The sequence below is a fragment of the Melanaphis sacchari genome, unplaced genomic scaffold (genome assembly GCF_002803265.2).
Source record: "Melanaphis sacchari strain LSU unplaced genomic scaffold, SCAv2.0 Contig436_pilon_pilon, whole genome shotgun sequence".
Classification (NCBI taxonomy): domain Eukaryota; kingdom Metazoa; phylum Arthropoda; class Insecta; order Hemiptera; family Aphididae; genus Melanaphis; species Melanaphis sacchari.
The window spans coordinates 10745-27447 of record NW_020271281.1 but is presented as its reverse complement, the minus strand read 5'-3'; the positions used below and the strand labels follow the sequence as shown (position 1 = coordinate 27447).

The 16703-nt window shown below is 26.8% G+C and overlaps 2 protein-coding genes across 2 annotated transcripts; both read right to left on the bottom strand.

Moving 5' to 3' along the window:
• Positions 1–563: 563 nt before the first annotated feature.
• LOC112597657 lies at positions 564–7890 on the bottom strand. The gene is made up of 3 exons (XM_025343790.1): positions 7744–7890; positions 2287–2370; positions 564–1024 (listed from the first exon to the last, which is right to left on the bottom strand). Exons 1-3 carry the CDS (start codon positions 7808–7810, stop codon positions 675–677), a joined length of 501 nt encoding a protein of 166 aa, XP_025199575.1. The 5' UTR covers positions 7811–7890; the 3' UTR covers positions 564–674.
• Positions 7891–15256: 7366 nt separating this feature from the next.
• Positions 15257–15911, bottom strand: LOC112597658. The gene is made up of 2 exons (XM_025343791.1): positions 15344–15911; positions 15257–15279 (listed from the first exon to the last, which is right to left on the bottom strand). Exons 1-2 carry the CDS (start codon positions 15909–15911, stop codon positions 15257–15259), a joined length of 591 nt encoding a protein of 196 aa, XP_025199576.1.
• Positions 15912–16703: the final 792 nt, after the last annotated feature.

The window sequence follows — 16703 nt, the reverse complement described above, 5'->3', positions numbered from 1 at the left end:
TTGAAAAATGTGTGATGTGAAAAACGAGCAACCGTAGTCGTTATAAAGTTTCTTGTGTAATCCGGCGAATAACTGACAGTAATCAATTGAAACACGAGTTCAATTACGTGCGTACGAATGGGTTACACATTTTACAGCAGCAAGAACCAAAATCGGTGAAAAACACGTAAGGTCAGATGCTGAGATGCCCTTCAAATCGTGCGCACGCTAGGTAAAACGTCGATAATTTGAATGTGTTGGTGTATTTAGATCAATGTGTCTCATAGTCTAAATTTTGTCGACTGATCTCGGTCTTGATAAAATAACGATTAACTAATTGTTACACAAAAATTAGGTCAAATGATGAATGCTGGATCGTTAAACTAAAGCAATAGAATAACCAGTGGACCTAGTTTTTTTTAGGTTCATTCATTAAATATCCAAGTTTTTTTATCATCACGCTGTGTATAATTTTTTTTTCTAATTATTCATTACAAGCGATCGTTCGATTAGAATTCTAATATACCTACGTAATATATACACATAAAAAATATCACTAACAATACTAATAAATACCTAAATAATTGATTAAACATCAACTTGTACTGCTTTTACAAAACAAAGGGACAATGGGAAAAAATAAATATCGTTCGGTTTAAATTAAAATCTTAATTATTAATGGCGTAGTGTTCCAGTTACACGACCATTGGTTGTGGTTTGTACAGCTGTCTGAGGTGCGCCACCGCGTCCATGGATCCGTCGCCGGCGCTGCCACCCGGCGCTTCCCCTGAGACCGCGTTATTGCTTTCGTCTGCCACGTACCCAGGGCTCATCTGCAACCGCCACGCACTTAGCCAGTCCTTTGGTTTGCCACCATTTGAGCCACTACCCTGTCCTACAGTCGCGTGCCTCTTATTCGCCACTGCGGGTGTAGATGCGGTGCCACCGATCGGCAACGTGTTAGTTTGCGGCCCGAGTTCTAACTGGAACTGCACGTCAGCGTTCGGACCCAATCGGAATCCCACACCCAGTCTCGAGTCCGTACCTGCAGAAAATTACAAAATCATTTAAGAATAGTTCCATGAAAATTTCAGGTCACTCATCAGATAAATGTGTTGGTATGGTTATAGTGAGATCAGAAAAAGCATAAAAAGCATACCATATGCATTTATATGATTGTGTTTATACTTTCAATTGCATTTAAACAAACAAATACTACAAACTGAAAATATAGAAATATAAATATAACAATTTCTTAAAATAAATTAATATCTAACGTTTTATTAAAATAATAAAAAAATAAATAAATAAAACTCATAAGTCATCATCATATTACCTATTTATAATTTATTTAGCTTTTATTTAAATGAAAGTTTTATTTATTTAAATATGAATTAATAAAACAGTTTCTTTCTTTGAAAAGTGGTTGCCATTTAAAAGTTTTAAACAAAAGTAATAAAATAATGTATTTAACATTAATTCAAAAAAAGTTTAGAAATTTATATTTTTACGATCAACTTAAACTTTTAACTTTACATTTAAGGCCTATAAAACCAAATAACATGTTTATTTATTTATTAGATTTTACTTTTGATGAAACAAAAACATCTAATATATATTAAAAAATAGTGAAATAAGTAAAATATCTAATAATTTTTAAAATTCTGAATTTAAAAATATTAATTAGATAAAGTTATTTTTGCAGCTGTTATACGCTTGGATGAATCAAAAAATAAATATATACTGAGACTATATATTTTAGCTACGAATTAATTAATCAAATTAAAATTAATTTCAAATTATTTTACATATTTCACACCATTACAAAAACATAAAATGTACTTACGCATTCAATTTCTAATATAATGTTATAGGTACCTATAGGTAAATTTATCCTAAATATAAATCTATAACATTAATAACTACTGTAGCCTTGATATTCCAACACGCTCAGTAATTTTCCATATTTTTATCATGTCAGTAAATAATTTTATTTTCAAATTACTGCATTAATAATTTAATCATATTGAATGTTTGATAATAATTTGGAATTTCGACAAAAATTATAAACTTCTTGGTTATATTAACTACACGCATAATTCAATAAAAGTGTAATGAAAATAAATTAATTATAATTTTTACCAAATTTCTATTTAAATATCTAGTTTTTTCAATAATCCGGAAGTACTAACAAGACTCTACAGTCTACTGTATATTATAACTATTAAGCTATCAATATCATTTAATTTTTATTAATTTGGTACTTGATTAATATCTAAATTATATTTATTTGTTATTGATCTTTACCTTTTTTGATTGGTGGCATGTTACTGTAGACTACTGACAACAATGATGGAATTTCTTCAGGCACAAAAATGGTTGCATTTACATCTATAAAACAGTGAAACATTGTGTTTAGGATTAATTAGGACTAATTACCAAATGAAGATGAAAATAACAATAATTTTCATTATTTATAATTTTGTATAATTTCTTTTGTTTTTCAAAATGTCAATAGAGAATAGGTGATTATATATTTTTAATTTTTACTCAAAAATATTATAAAAAAATTTTTTTCTATCTTATATATAAAACATTTAGAATGTAATTACATATTAGGTAAATCTTCAAAAACATTGTGTGGAGAATATCAATTTAAATTTTATTTGAAAATAATATAATATTTCTTCTACACATAATTACATTATTATAGGTATTATTTATATTTTTTTAAATTGACCATACATTTAAAATATTGTTATTTTCAGGAAAATATGTCGTAAAATAATTATTAATTTATTAAATTATAGTATAAATACAATAATAATATACAATTGTAATAAAGAGAATATCGTTTTAGATAAATATTCTAAACTAAAAATGTATAGGTACTAAGAAAATATTAAGAATTCTACTCTACCTGCAGTTATCGTTTTATTTGTGAGCACGAGACAAATATTTTTATTGATTTAGAAACCAAATTGAAATTCACATTTTCTAATAATTTTAACACACGGTATTATATGTACATTCATGAAATAAATTATAGGAGGAACCTATATAATGCACACAATTATTCAATTTAGTATTATCATTTATATTAGTCAACATAGGAATCATTTTATTTCCTATATTAAAAAAAAAAAGTTGAATGATTCATGTTGTCTGACGGCACTGCTGTTAAATATTATAAACTATGTACAGAGTATCTTATAAATCCAGTACCGTCCTTAGTATCTTTGTAAAAAGTCAATATACTTAAATGCTGTTTTTTTTTTTTTTTTTTACAAAAATTAGTAAGAAAATTTAAATTAAATGACGTTAATTTCAAAATTGTTTTTTTAAAAATTTCGAAATTTCCAAAAATAAGTTTTATGCAATTTAGATTTTCAAGATAATTTTTTTTTAACGGTTTGAACAAAAAAAATATTAAAATTGATTGAATATTTACTAAACTGAATAGATATTAATTATCATATAATTTAGCACTATAGTATTGAATTATTTCAATTTTATTAAAATTTAAACTTTTATGTAATATCAATGAGTGAAATAGATGAGGTACCTAGATCAAAGAGTGCAATGAATGTTAACCACACCATTGACATTTATAGAAGTATATAGGTAGTTAATTTTCCAAAATGATCCGTACGTTATTAGTGCATAGAAGCTAAATTAAGCAAATCATTCGATTATAGAACGTGAAATAAAAATAAGATAAAATTTGTTGAACAATTTCATGCAGGTGATAAAGAAACGCATTTACAATTTTGTGATTGAGTAATAGAACAAACCGGGATCCAAATTTGGAAAAATATAAAGTCTTACCAACGAATAAAAATTTTTAATTTTAATAAAAAATCCATGTTCAATTAAGATTTGTGTTTTGATAACTCCCATACGAAATCTTTAACTTAGTCAATTTCAACATTTTTTTTAAAACTATTTCAAAATTTGTGAAAATTTTTGTATATTAAATCGCATAAATATTTTTTTTGAAACTATACTATTCAAATTGGAATTTTCTTTTTTATTGCTGTTTAAAAACCTCATTTAAATATATCGATTTTCTATGGAATACTAAAAATGATACAAAAATTCTTGGATATACTGTATAATATTCCTATATACTTTACACATATACGAATAATATATATAACCGTGTGCCTAACACGCTATGCGTAACAATATTGATGAGAGTTTTACGACAAATCACTTGTACACTACACACGTATGTACAATGCACATACGTAGGAAATGCATTTATCAATTACTTTTTTTTTGTTAAAAAAATCCAACACTTATTTTGTGTTTGTAATTAGAATTTGATCTGAGAAAAACATAATATAAACATACTTACTATAAATGCATGAAACTTATATTATGATACACGTATTATTATGCATTAAAAAATATGGACGCCAAACGCATGATGTATAGCAATGTAAGTACTATAACCAGTTGTCCTAGATATATTAAATAACACTTATAATATATACTATCAGACATAATTATTATACTCTCACTGCCAACGTAGTCGTTCAAATATTTATTTTTTTTTTTTTTTTATAATATGTAATAAATAATAAATATAATGTAATAATATATTATGATTAGATTATCTCTTAGTCAAGATAATATTATTTTTTTTTTAAATAATAAATAATTTCTTACTATGTCACTCTGTGGATATTCTAATATTTATAATTATATTATAAAAACATTCAAGTAATACGTACATAAACTTGCGTTACCAGAAATAATATTACAGTACACCGTGTAAATAAATTGTTATGTTTGTTCCCAGAGATATTTAAGAACGTAAAATGGTCTATTACTAAACGCTGCCTTCTACAGCACATTAATGAAAATATTTAAACAACATCTCTATGTGTACCTATGATAAAAATCTTCAAGATATAGTGTGGTATCCGGTATTTAAAAAAAATATTTTATCTTAGAAATAATCGCGCTCTCGATAAATAAAATTGGCATCTGCTCTTTCTATAGCATTATAAAGGAATAAATAATAATAAACTGGTTAATCAGAATGTTTTTATATTTCTAGAACAATAATGTAATGTCATTTAACATACGTATATTATTTAATTTTTTTGATTTAAGAATATTTTTTATTCTAACTAAAAATATGTAATGGACAATGGTGTTTGATTATTATGATCAGATTATACGTTCATTTTTATTTCCCAAAACTGGTTTATACATATAAATATGATTTGCCTAAATATTTAATCGTATAAACGGATATCAGGATAAAAATTGTAATTGCTTTAACTAAAAAAAAAAAATAATAAATAAATAAATTGAAAAACAATTAAATCTTTTATATTACCTTGAAGTCAAAGTTTTTTCCGATTTACATTCAAAATTGTTCAGAAACATAAACAAAAAAAAAAATTTTTTTTGCATGAAAAATACATCATAATTTTCTTAATTTGTCAGTAAATAATATTATAGTTAATATTTGTAAAGAAATTGTTGAATGTGACAATTGTTTATCTTATTTTTCTTATATTGATTACTAATTTACAGCAACCTGTGTATACAAACTATAATAATTGATAGTTGACTTTTAATATTATGAGAGAAGAACGATTAATTGTCTTATTTACTAAATATTATTTTATATAGTGAGGTGGCCTTAAGTATTCTACAACCATAGGAATCATTTCTTTCCGACAAAAAATAAATAAGTGGATGAATTTAACGTCTCTTGGTAAGTGATTAACTCGAAAAACTATTTTAATATCGGTAATTTAAAATTATTATTGACAATTGATTTAATTATGTGTGGAAATAAACAAACCGTGGGCATAGAAAAAAAAAACTATTATCCAAGAGAATACAAAAAATGTATGCAACATTAAAAAATCCAAATCAATGTAATGTATTAATCAGTTAAATGTTTAATAGATTAAATTTCATTTATGCATAACTTATATTCTACAGTCAATATAAAACTTTATATAAGTAATTATTATATATTTGACATTGATACTTTAGAATAATTTAAACTCTTGAAAATAAAGTTAAATTTACTTAAAAATTTAACTATGTATACACAAAATATTACTCTCAGAAATCGCATAGCGTAAATTTTTATTTTGTTCTATAGCTTTTTTTATTCCTATGAATATTATTTTTAAATTGTAAACGTTAACTGTGAAATTATTACTAAGTTATTGATAAATTATTTATTATTTTAAAGTTCCGTTATAGTAGTTATTATATGTCTCTTTTTATAGTATGCTACGGTTTTTTCGTCTGTTACGTGGTTATTCAGAAAAAAAATGATTCAATAAAAAACTCGTTTTATTTACTACTCAACCCAATTGAACCCGGTTTCGTAATGTTGCAATTACTGATGACTATACCTACATGAAATATTTCTAGACTTTGTTTAACCTTCTTTATTTAAGTTAAAACTCTTAACCAAATAATTATTATTAACCATATTTAATAGCATCTGAAGTAAAGACTGAAGAAATAGCTATATAAAATTACAAAAATATAATAATGTTTTTTGAGGAAAATGGAAAAAAAAATATTGTTTGATCGAACAAGTAAATAAAATATTCAAAATGATATATATATACGAGTCAACTAGTGTCTATAGTTACAAAATATCAAAAATCCAATACTTCACTAATAATAATTAACTGGTCATTCCTATTGCAGTAAAAGGCTTAAGTTTTAAAATGTATCTAATATAAAAAATGAAATGTTTTTACATAATAGTGTCTTTTTTTTTTGTTTAAAAATTTTAACGTTTGCAAATTCTCAACTCGTAAATAGTTTTTCAATTTTATAATTTTGGCAAAAACCATTTTCAAATTATTTTTCACTGCACTCACTAATTATATACTGAATATTATTCGAATAATATGCTATTAATTGAAAAAATGAAATTTGATGTATTACATGGTTATAGCGACTATAATCAATTATAATTAAGTGTATAATTATATTATATTTTAATAATTATTAAATTATATGTATATTATTATTAACATATAATTTAACGAGACGGGTTGTTCATCTGTAGTGACCTCAATCCAAAATAAATTATGCTCGACATGACAATTTGACGGGTGTCACGCCGTAAAACTGACTGATTTATTTTGTAAAGTGGTGAAGGTAAGTTTTAAATTAATTATAAAATATAAAGTTAATCAAAAGTAGTTATCAAACATATTTTTTGAAGGATTTTTTTCAATTGGTCCTTTCGAAAGCACGCTTATGCAATAATAATAATATACGCTGCGTTCTCATAAAATGCCTATTTTTAGTATAAGCATACGTTTACATCAATTATTTAATGATCACCAAAAGCATAATTTACCAATAGATTTTTATAATTTAGAATGTCAATGACGATTGCCACGTAATATGTATCATATACATATTATATCGTAGGTAAATATTAGTATAATTATGGAAATATATGAAAATGGTTTGAAAAAAAGAAACGTATTATGTGTATCCGGGTTTTTTAACTGGCCCACAAACTCAATGTAAAAAAAAAACATATTCGTATGATGCTTTTATTCGAAGATGATGATCAAATGAATAATTGATAGTTATTTTTACTAAGGTAAGACTTTGGGTGAACGTGAAACGATTTATATACGATCATTTTTTTTTTTTTAATATTATATCTAATAAAAGTTCTAGACAGATCATATATACAGTATAAGTGTATACATTATTTTTGGATATTTTGAAAAATGTATAGGTACTTACAAGATGTCGCGTATAAAATGATGAATGACAGCACGAAGAGACATGACAGTGGTGGTACGCGAGCCATCGTGCGGATGATAAGACTGGCCTTCGCGGACCGTGATCGTAAAGAGGCTCTCTCTAACTATACACATTGCACGCACACTGGTTTTCACTCCACTAAACTTTCACTTCACCGTCGTAATCGATTTCTTCAGCTATATCTGACTGATTCAATAGCGTATTTAATATTTTATCCTAGTAGAGGGGGTTACCTATACATTTACCCAGAACTCGCCAACTCGTGATGTCTGAAGGGGCCTTTACCTTTTCATCACCCAAGTAACATTAATATTCTAATTATCAAATACAAATATATATAATTAAAAACATAAAATAGAAATGTTTCAAATACGATACTTTAAGGCAATGAGTCATTACCACAAGAAAAAACAAATATATTTTATTGAAAAAAAAAATATTATAGTATTTAAGTTAACCATGAAAATATGTGGTATTTAAATATAATTAGTATTATTACTTTATTAAATTATTTTATAAAATTTAATATTTATAAAACAGTCATAGTTATTACTTAATGACATATATAACATAAAATTAAACTTTCTATTTTATAAACTTTACTCATCAATAATTTCAGTTAGCATAACTATAACAAAATTTTATATCCTTATCCATTATATATAAGAACAGGCCTTTTAATGTACCGAAATTCTGGTGACACTATTGAACTATTTACGTTTTTTTTCTCTGAATTATTTTAAATACTTTCTTGAGTGTCTCATGTCACCAATTTTTTCATTTTTTGTTTAAGATGTTGAGGGGAGAGGAAGTATTATATTTTAATATTGTGGTTTCTGGCGAGGTATTTGAATAATTTTACATTTTTTTTTTTTTTTTTTTTTAATTAAGTTATTAAATTATAAAAATTTTAATATATATTATTATATAAATTATTGCACTTTAATTCTTAAGTCTTAATTGCGATACAACGAAGCCAGGTATCCAGCTAGTAATTTAATAAAAGCAGTTCATATTTTTTATTTTTTGTCGTTAAATATTATTTAGTATTTCGTCACTAACTGTAAATTGTGATTTGTTATAAAAATATTATTTTTAAACATTAAAAATGTATCGAGTACTAATACCTATAGTAATCACGTTGTATCACGAGCAGACTGGCCCGTTACACTAATAAATTTAATGGCCTGATAATATTTTAGGAATTAAAAAAATTGGATATGAAATTACATAAAAATATATGATATATAATGCATAAGTACAACTTACTTACTCATGTGATTTTAAGAATCATAATAATCAACAATATAATACAGTAGACGCCGCTTATAAGACTCACTTTGGAACCAGCACAAAGTGAGTCTTATAACCGAATGAATCTTGTAAGCGAAGTGGAAAAAAAATTAATTACGTATTTATAAATTTTATTTTACTACATATTTTGCTTTGATTTTAATACATTAACACATATTACATATTACATACTTTATTATTAAATACATTTAATAATCCCGATAAAAAAAAACTAAAATTATAATAGGTAAATATAACATATAAAAATTATTTATTTTGAAAAATTATTTTTGAACAAAATTTGTAATTTTTCATTGCACAACAATTATACCGTTGACTGCAATGATAACTGCATATACGTACATGTGCACGTGCACGTATATGTATACTTATGTACCCGTAATTACGATAACTGTGCAGCCGTAAGATAATCAGTACACTATAATAACAAATTATCGTTGCGATAAAAATTATTATATGTTATATTATAAGTTACCAACAGAAACTAGAAATAATCAACACGAATATTATTTAATTTTTCAATACCAATTTATTTCTAAATTATAACCAAAAAAATTTATTTTCTACTATTTATTTTACGAAATTTGAGTCTTATAACCGAAGTGTTGAGTCTTATAACCGATTTTTTTTTAATGTATTTGGATACGTCCGGACCGTTCCAAACGATTTTGAGTCTAGTAAGCGACTGAACCTTATATCCGTGAGTCTTATAAGCGGCGTCTACTGTAGTATTATAAAGTGATCAAGTGTATTTTGGATAAGCTATTTTATATTTTATTCAAAAAATGTACACGATGTACAAAATATACATACAGATATATACGGCCATACGGGAGAATAGCCTGTATTGGGATTTATTTATAAACAATAATTATTATTTTTTATACTTTAAACAACTAATAATAACGCCACCATACACAGAGCGCTGATGCTCACACTTATCGTAGATAGCAAAAACAATGTTGTAATAATAATAATAATAATATAAAGTAGTTCCATCTTCCATTTTTATTTCATTTATTTGCATTAAATAAGAATACAATATTATAGACAAAATTGGAGAAACTAGCGAAGTTAAGAAAAAAAACCTGTAAAAAAATTAAAACTTTAAGTTAATTTTAATATAGGCAGTACATTTAAATATGTAGAACTTACATCAATAAAATGTTATATGTGTAAATAGTGTAATGTGTATATTTAGGGGTCTCAGTTGAAAACGTGAATTAATATCTACATGTATACGGAGTCCATGAACATGTAAATGAAAAATTTGTATTCACTTATATTTGTTCAAGTAATCGTTATGTAGTACTAAAGTGCGAATTTAAATAGGTTACGACTAAACTTAAATGTTTAATAATATTATGAATTTAAAAAATATATAAATTGTGCTTAAAGTATTAAATGTTGAAAATATTTTTTAAATAGTTAAGGTTTTCTCATTATTATTATATTTTTAACATACTTATATGACCAAATTATTTGTCTCCTGTTGTTTTAGTTTGGCAAAAAAATTTTCAGCCTGAAATATTAAATTAGACTGTCCCTGTGTTGTATTACTTGTGTCATAAAATATAGTTTTAAGTTATAAGTATGTCGTATGGATTTATTAAGTTTCAGTAAACAGCAGTGGTTTCCAAAATGTGTAAAAAACATTAATTAAAATTAAACTAATATTAAGTACCTATTAAACTTTTATAATTACAAGAAATATGCGTTGTATAATAATTGGGGATAATACTATAATAATCATATTATACCTTTTAATGAAAAAAGAAAAATTGTATTTAAAATTGGCTGTATCACATAAGCGCCAGAGGTACAAAAATTACATATCATTTGCGCCAAAATGTGTAGAACATAAGCGTCAATCTAACATCATACCTGTTATACCCAACGTATGACATAATCACCAAAGGTATCGTTTTATGTTTTATATTTCAATTTTATAAAAAAAAAAAAGTCAATAATATATGTATATACAAATAAATATAATTTTAATTAATTGGTTGATTTTTTTATTCCAATTTTTTTTACATATTCCATACGATTTATTTCACCATACTAGTAATTTCTTCCATTGTACAATTATTTCTCTTGGTACACCTCAAGACACATTACCGCTGGCCATTTCTCGTCAAAATGTATATTTTTGATTTTTAAATAAAATGCACTCAATACTTTTATTAGTAATTGTTTTTGTGAAATTCATTTTAACGAATGACGCTTACAAAAATACTTATGAAATAGATAGTAACAATTAATTGTAGGTATAACACAAAACTACTCAAACACTGTCTATGTGACAATCTATCGTAATCATATAATAAATTTGTCGATTAAGATTAAACGTTTGGAATTTTTGAACGATAAACTTAGTTCTAAATTTAAATAGTTTTCCTAAGTTACCTAGTATTATGGCGCATTTGTACGATACAACTTCTTTTGTTCTTATCTCATTATGGTGCTTATGTCTTCCACTGTACAAATTTAGATTTGGTTAAACCGAAAAGTTCATAAGTTAAATAATTATAGCACTTTTTTATAAATCAGAATATACTATATTTTGTAAAAAAAATTCATGTACACAATTTAGCACTCAGTGCATAAAATTCTTGAAAAAAAAAAAAATAATATTCTAATGATGTTATATTATTTTTATTATTTTATACAATTAAATTAAATTTTTACACACACTAATACACCGGTATTTCCGTATTGTGTGCGTCTTTTCTAGCAATAGCTAAGTTGTGGCCTGATTTTTCTGCGATAAAACTTTTCTGCGCGAAATAATAGTGACGTATTTAATATTCAGTAAATATTACCAAATTTGATGAAAAAAATTAAGTTTTGAAAAATACATGTAGGTAAACATTAAACAAATAATTGTGTGTTATAATATACAGTGAAACACTGAAATCTCCCTTTACGGACAAACGCCACTAAATACCTATCAGACATTTTTTCGGGAACGGGAACATTTCACTACTCATGTATAAAATAAATCTCTAAATAACAGACACTTACATGAGAAGGTTATGGTAATTTGTACAGTAATTATTATCTAATTATATTTTATTACAATTTTCATATTACACATTATAGTTTATTTTCTCCACCAAATACGCGTCTCATTCGGTAATTGATTTTGGTTTAAAAAATAGTATACAATATAAATTAATAAATATATTGATACTAACAAATAATATAATTATAATAGTATTATGGTTCATCTTATTCATCATCAAATGTCTATCTCATTTGGTAACTGACTTTTTTTAAATAATAGTAATAACATAAATATAAATATGTTTATCATTTTCTTGATATGTTTTAATAATTTTCATTTAATAATTTACCTTCACTCTCACTATAAATAGCAAATAAAATTTTGAAACTTCGGTGATCAATAATACTAGATATTTCGAGAATTTACTGTATAAATAAATTACATTTTTTATTGTTTTTTATTTTTTTTCCTAAAATGTCAAAAAAAAATAAGATTTGATAGGTCAAAATTCTTGAAAATTTAACACAAAATTCCTCATAAGTTATTCTTATATCTATAAATAATTATTAAAAATACATCGCCATCATTTTTTGTGAATAATTTTATTAATTGAAGTTCAAATGTTGTAAAAAATCACAAAAATTACAAACTACAAATATTTATGTAATAAACAATTTATAATATCTTAAAATATTATAGGTAGTTAATACTTGAAAATTAAATATAATATCTATTCCCTCATAAGTGTTTCATTCTAGAACTAAAACACGATTATTTTGTTATAAATCAAAAACATTATCCGTGAAACTTAACACTCTTACATACAGGATATTTTAATATTAAAATGTATTAAATATACAATATACAATGAGATTTTCAATGTATGTTGATTTATTTTAAGGTATTATTATTTAAATTTTCTGCTTTATGAATCTATATATATTGCACTGTGCTCCGATATTTATAGAAAGATGTTATCATATTTAGAGTTATGTAAGTTCATACAAAATGTTATAAATAAGTATTATTATAAATTATAGTAATTAACTAATAATAAATATATTAAATGTAAATTGTAATATTTTCGGAAAAAATTATACAAACCTAACGTAAGGCTAGCAATACCCGGGCATTATTTTACTACACGATTTATTTATAGCGCCGTAATTTTACGGTGCGTTTTGTTGAAATACATTAAAATGAATAGGGCACAACACACGAGTGTCGCGCCGTAAAAACCGTAAAATTAGGCAAGTCGCGACATTCCGAAAATTATCGCGTAGGTCACCTTGATTTTACCACACGTTATAAATAACGTGCGATAAGTTCCTGTCGAAATGCATTATTATAGTGTTCGCGCAAGTTATCCGGCGATACGGATTTTTATTATGTACTTTAAAGACATATCCGTAATCCGTCTTCCACGGAACCAACGGCCGCTATAATGAGATATTCGTCTATCGCAAAAGCCCATAAATATCAGTCGAAATTCAATTACCTTTCTTAATTCTCCGATTGATAGGTAGTCAACGGGCACCGCAATGTGATATACGCGGCTGCATAAAACGCCGAAAGATTAGCAAAGTATTCACTCGCCCCACTTCGCCAACAACGGGGTAAACGGCCACGATACGGTGCGATATTTCGGCGATATCGGTGTTACCAGAGAGACGAGGAATCAGTTCTCCGTGCGACCTTTACTCGTCAACAACTCGTCCGTCGTGTAACGCTCTCGCCGCAGACTCGGCTAACGCTTTTAGCCACGCCCAAGTCCGTACGATCGCGCTAAAACCATCTTCTGTCCGATCGGTTTCTCGAGCTGTGCCGACCGTATCCTTCGTACTTACCGCGTCATAAGCCGTCTTGCGTTCCGAGTTGTGCACATATGTATATACATCGTATACCTCGCGGTCTTCGCAGTACGTAAAATGCATATATAAATTGTGTCTCGCGATGATCGTTTTACTTAAAGTACAAATCGTGTAGTGTCTCGCGGTCCGATTATTCACATATAGGTATATCGTATCATTCGTATCTCGCGGTTACCGCAGTACGGAAAACTCGTATAACATGTACTGTGTCTCGCGGTCGTCGTTTTACGTAGACGTCTATATTGTCGCGTTGTCGTCACGATCGTCGACCGATTAACGTACTATGTACTATGTATTGCGATCTAAGCGGTGTAACGGTCAGTTGGCGTGTTTCGAGTGCCATCGATTGTCAACAATAATGTTGTTATCATTTTATTGTCTGTCCGTTGTTGTGCCGGCGTGCACCTGAAACCAGCAAGCTGACCAGTGGTCTTATTGTCACCGACTGGAGTCACGTAAATATTATTAGGTATCTTCATATTATATATTATTCATGATACAAATATTGTGCCACGATTATTATTGTTGTTATATCGTGTTGGTCAGAATATTATGATTATTATCACGACGATATAGTTCATATCACTTATCATATTTTGTAAGCACACGTCGTTGATAATAATTTATTGAATTTTTATATTTATATATGTTTACGTGGTTTATTTGATATAGCCTTTGAGTACGATTTTTACGTACGGCTCAAATATTGTATACTATTTTTTATGGTCATCTTTCTCCTAGGTAATCTTCGGTATTATTAGTTGGTAATTATTAAAACGTATTATTTTCGGTGGTGTAATCATAAAGGGTGATATACGATTGCAAATGGAACAATTGCGAACGGACCTTTTTCCGGGCGATACCCGTTTGCGTACATTTAACCTTTTTTGCGACTCGTTTGCGTACAAATGTACAACTCGATTGCGCACACGAATTTTTAATACCTGTGATAAATGACCCAAAACGTAGGACTCGTTTGCGTACATAAACTAGGTATAGCAAGTCTACTAAAACGTCTAAACAAAAATAATGTTTAAGATTGTTTTCAAAAATTTTCCTTCTCACTTTTACAGGCTTAGGACTGTCTGTTTACAACAGGCGTGATTAAAAATGTCTTTTTACTATTTTATTAATTTTAGTGCAATGTATTTAGTATTTTTGTTTTTGTAATGTAATTTAATGTAATTTAATGTAATTTAATGTAATTTAATGTATGTTTAATGCTTCTTTGTCGTTAATTAAACTAATTTGTCGCTATAATATTTTGTTCCGATTTGTTTTAAATATTCCAATCGATTTATAGATTTGTTACATAATTGTCTGAAACATATTTCTAAAAAATTTAATTTATTTATGGTGTCTTTTCGTTGAACATTATTAATACTTTTCTTTATTGAGTTTAATTTTAAATCTGATTCTGATTGAATTTGTAATATTGTGTCTATAACTAGGTAAATATTTGGATGTGGCGAGTAAAATTGACTATTGTAATGACGATGAAAACTTTCTACGCCATTTGTTGTCCTTGGATTATTATTACTTGGTGCACTTGCCCACATAACTGGAGGGAAATCTGAGTCAATCAAAATATAATTTTCTAGAATATAATCTGTGAATTGCGTAAACATAGTCGTAGGTGCAATTGATAGCAAGTCCGTAAAGCCGTCCGAGATTTCATCTGGTGGTAAATAACTTAAACCGAAAAAACACTTAAGCCATGCACCGATTTCTGATGAATTGTTTAAATATTCGTTTAATAGTGGTTTATTTTGTTGGATATGTCGATACCAACTTTGCCCGAGATGGAAATTACAACAAACTAATTTACAATTTGGAAACTTTTGTAATACAGCATTATGAGCGGCTTTTTCAAAATCAGCATGGAAAATATTTATTTGAAGTTGCTTGTTAGTCAGTTGCACACATAATTTTCCTAACATTTCCCATAACATCAAATAAGTCGAAGTCTGTTTGTTGCGTAAAAAACAATAAACAAGAGGAATATAATAGTTATTTTTGTAAATATGTAATGTATACAGTTGCATAAAAAATTTTGGAGCATAAGTAAACGTTCCATCTCCAAAAACATGTTCCGCGTTTGAAATTGCCTCTAAATTAATTTTGCACGTAAATATAATTATATTTTTGTCATCACTAATAAAACAAAATTGTTCACCCTTGTATTGAATTTTATTTTGCATTTCATTTAACTGTTCTATAGCAATTTCAGTCGATGTCGGTAAATTAGGAAAATGCTTTCTTCTTATGTCATATATAGAACGCCTAAACAACTTCATATCCGTATGAGTTAAATTTAACGAAATATCCTCCATATTTTGTAAATCACGACGTATCAATTTACTTGGAAGTATATGTAAGTCATCATTTGCTTTACGTTTTAAAGAGCTTCTAATAATTTCTCTAGAAATTACCTGGTCAGTGTGTGCTTCGTGATTGTGTTCGTTTGAAGTATTAATTACCCTGGTAATCGATTCATTCACTGTAACTCTTGATGTACATTTTTTATTGGTACATCTAAACAACAGATCACCCGATTTTAAAATACGAAATTCACTATACTTATAGTTTTCAATGTTAAAACAACGTTTTCCTCTGCGCGTTTCAAAAACATTTAATATTTGAATGTCCATGGTAATACACGAAATAAAATAACTGGTATCTCGATAGCATCACACGTTCGACTAAACAATAAACCTATAGTAACATACAGCGGTCATCGCAAT

Coding starts and splice junctions, on each gene's coding strand:
- LOC112597657 (XM_025343790.1), bottom strand. CDS start 7,810: ATGGCTCGCGTACCACCACTGTCATGTCTCTTCGTGCTGTCATTCATC. Junction 2,371..7,743: donor CATTTTATACGCGACATCTT/GTAAGTACCTAT, acceptor ACTGTTTTATAG/ATGTAAATGCAACCATTTTT. Junction 1,025..2,286: donor CATGCCACCAATCAAAAAAG/GTAAAGATCAAT, acceptor AATTTTCTGCAG/GTACGGACTCGAGACTGGGT.
- LOC112597658 (XM_025343791.1), bottom strand. CDS start 15,911: ATGTTATGGGAAATGTTAGGAAAATTATGTGTGCAACTGACTAACAAG. Junction 15,280..15,343: donor ATTAAACTCAATAAAGAAAA/GTATTAATAATG, acceptor AATATGTTTCAG/ACAATTATGTAACAAATCTA.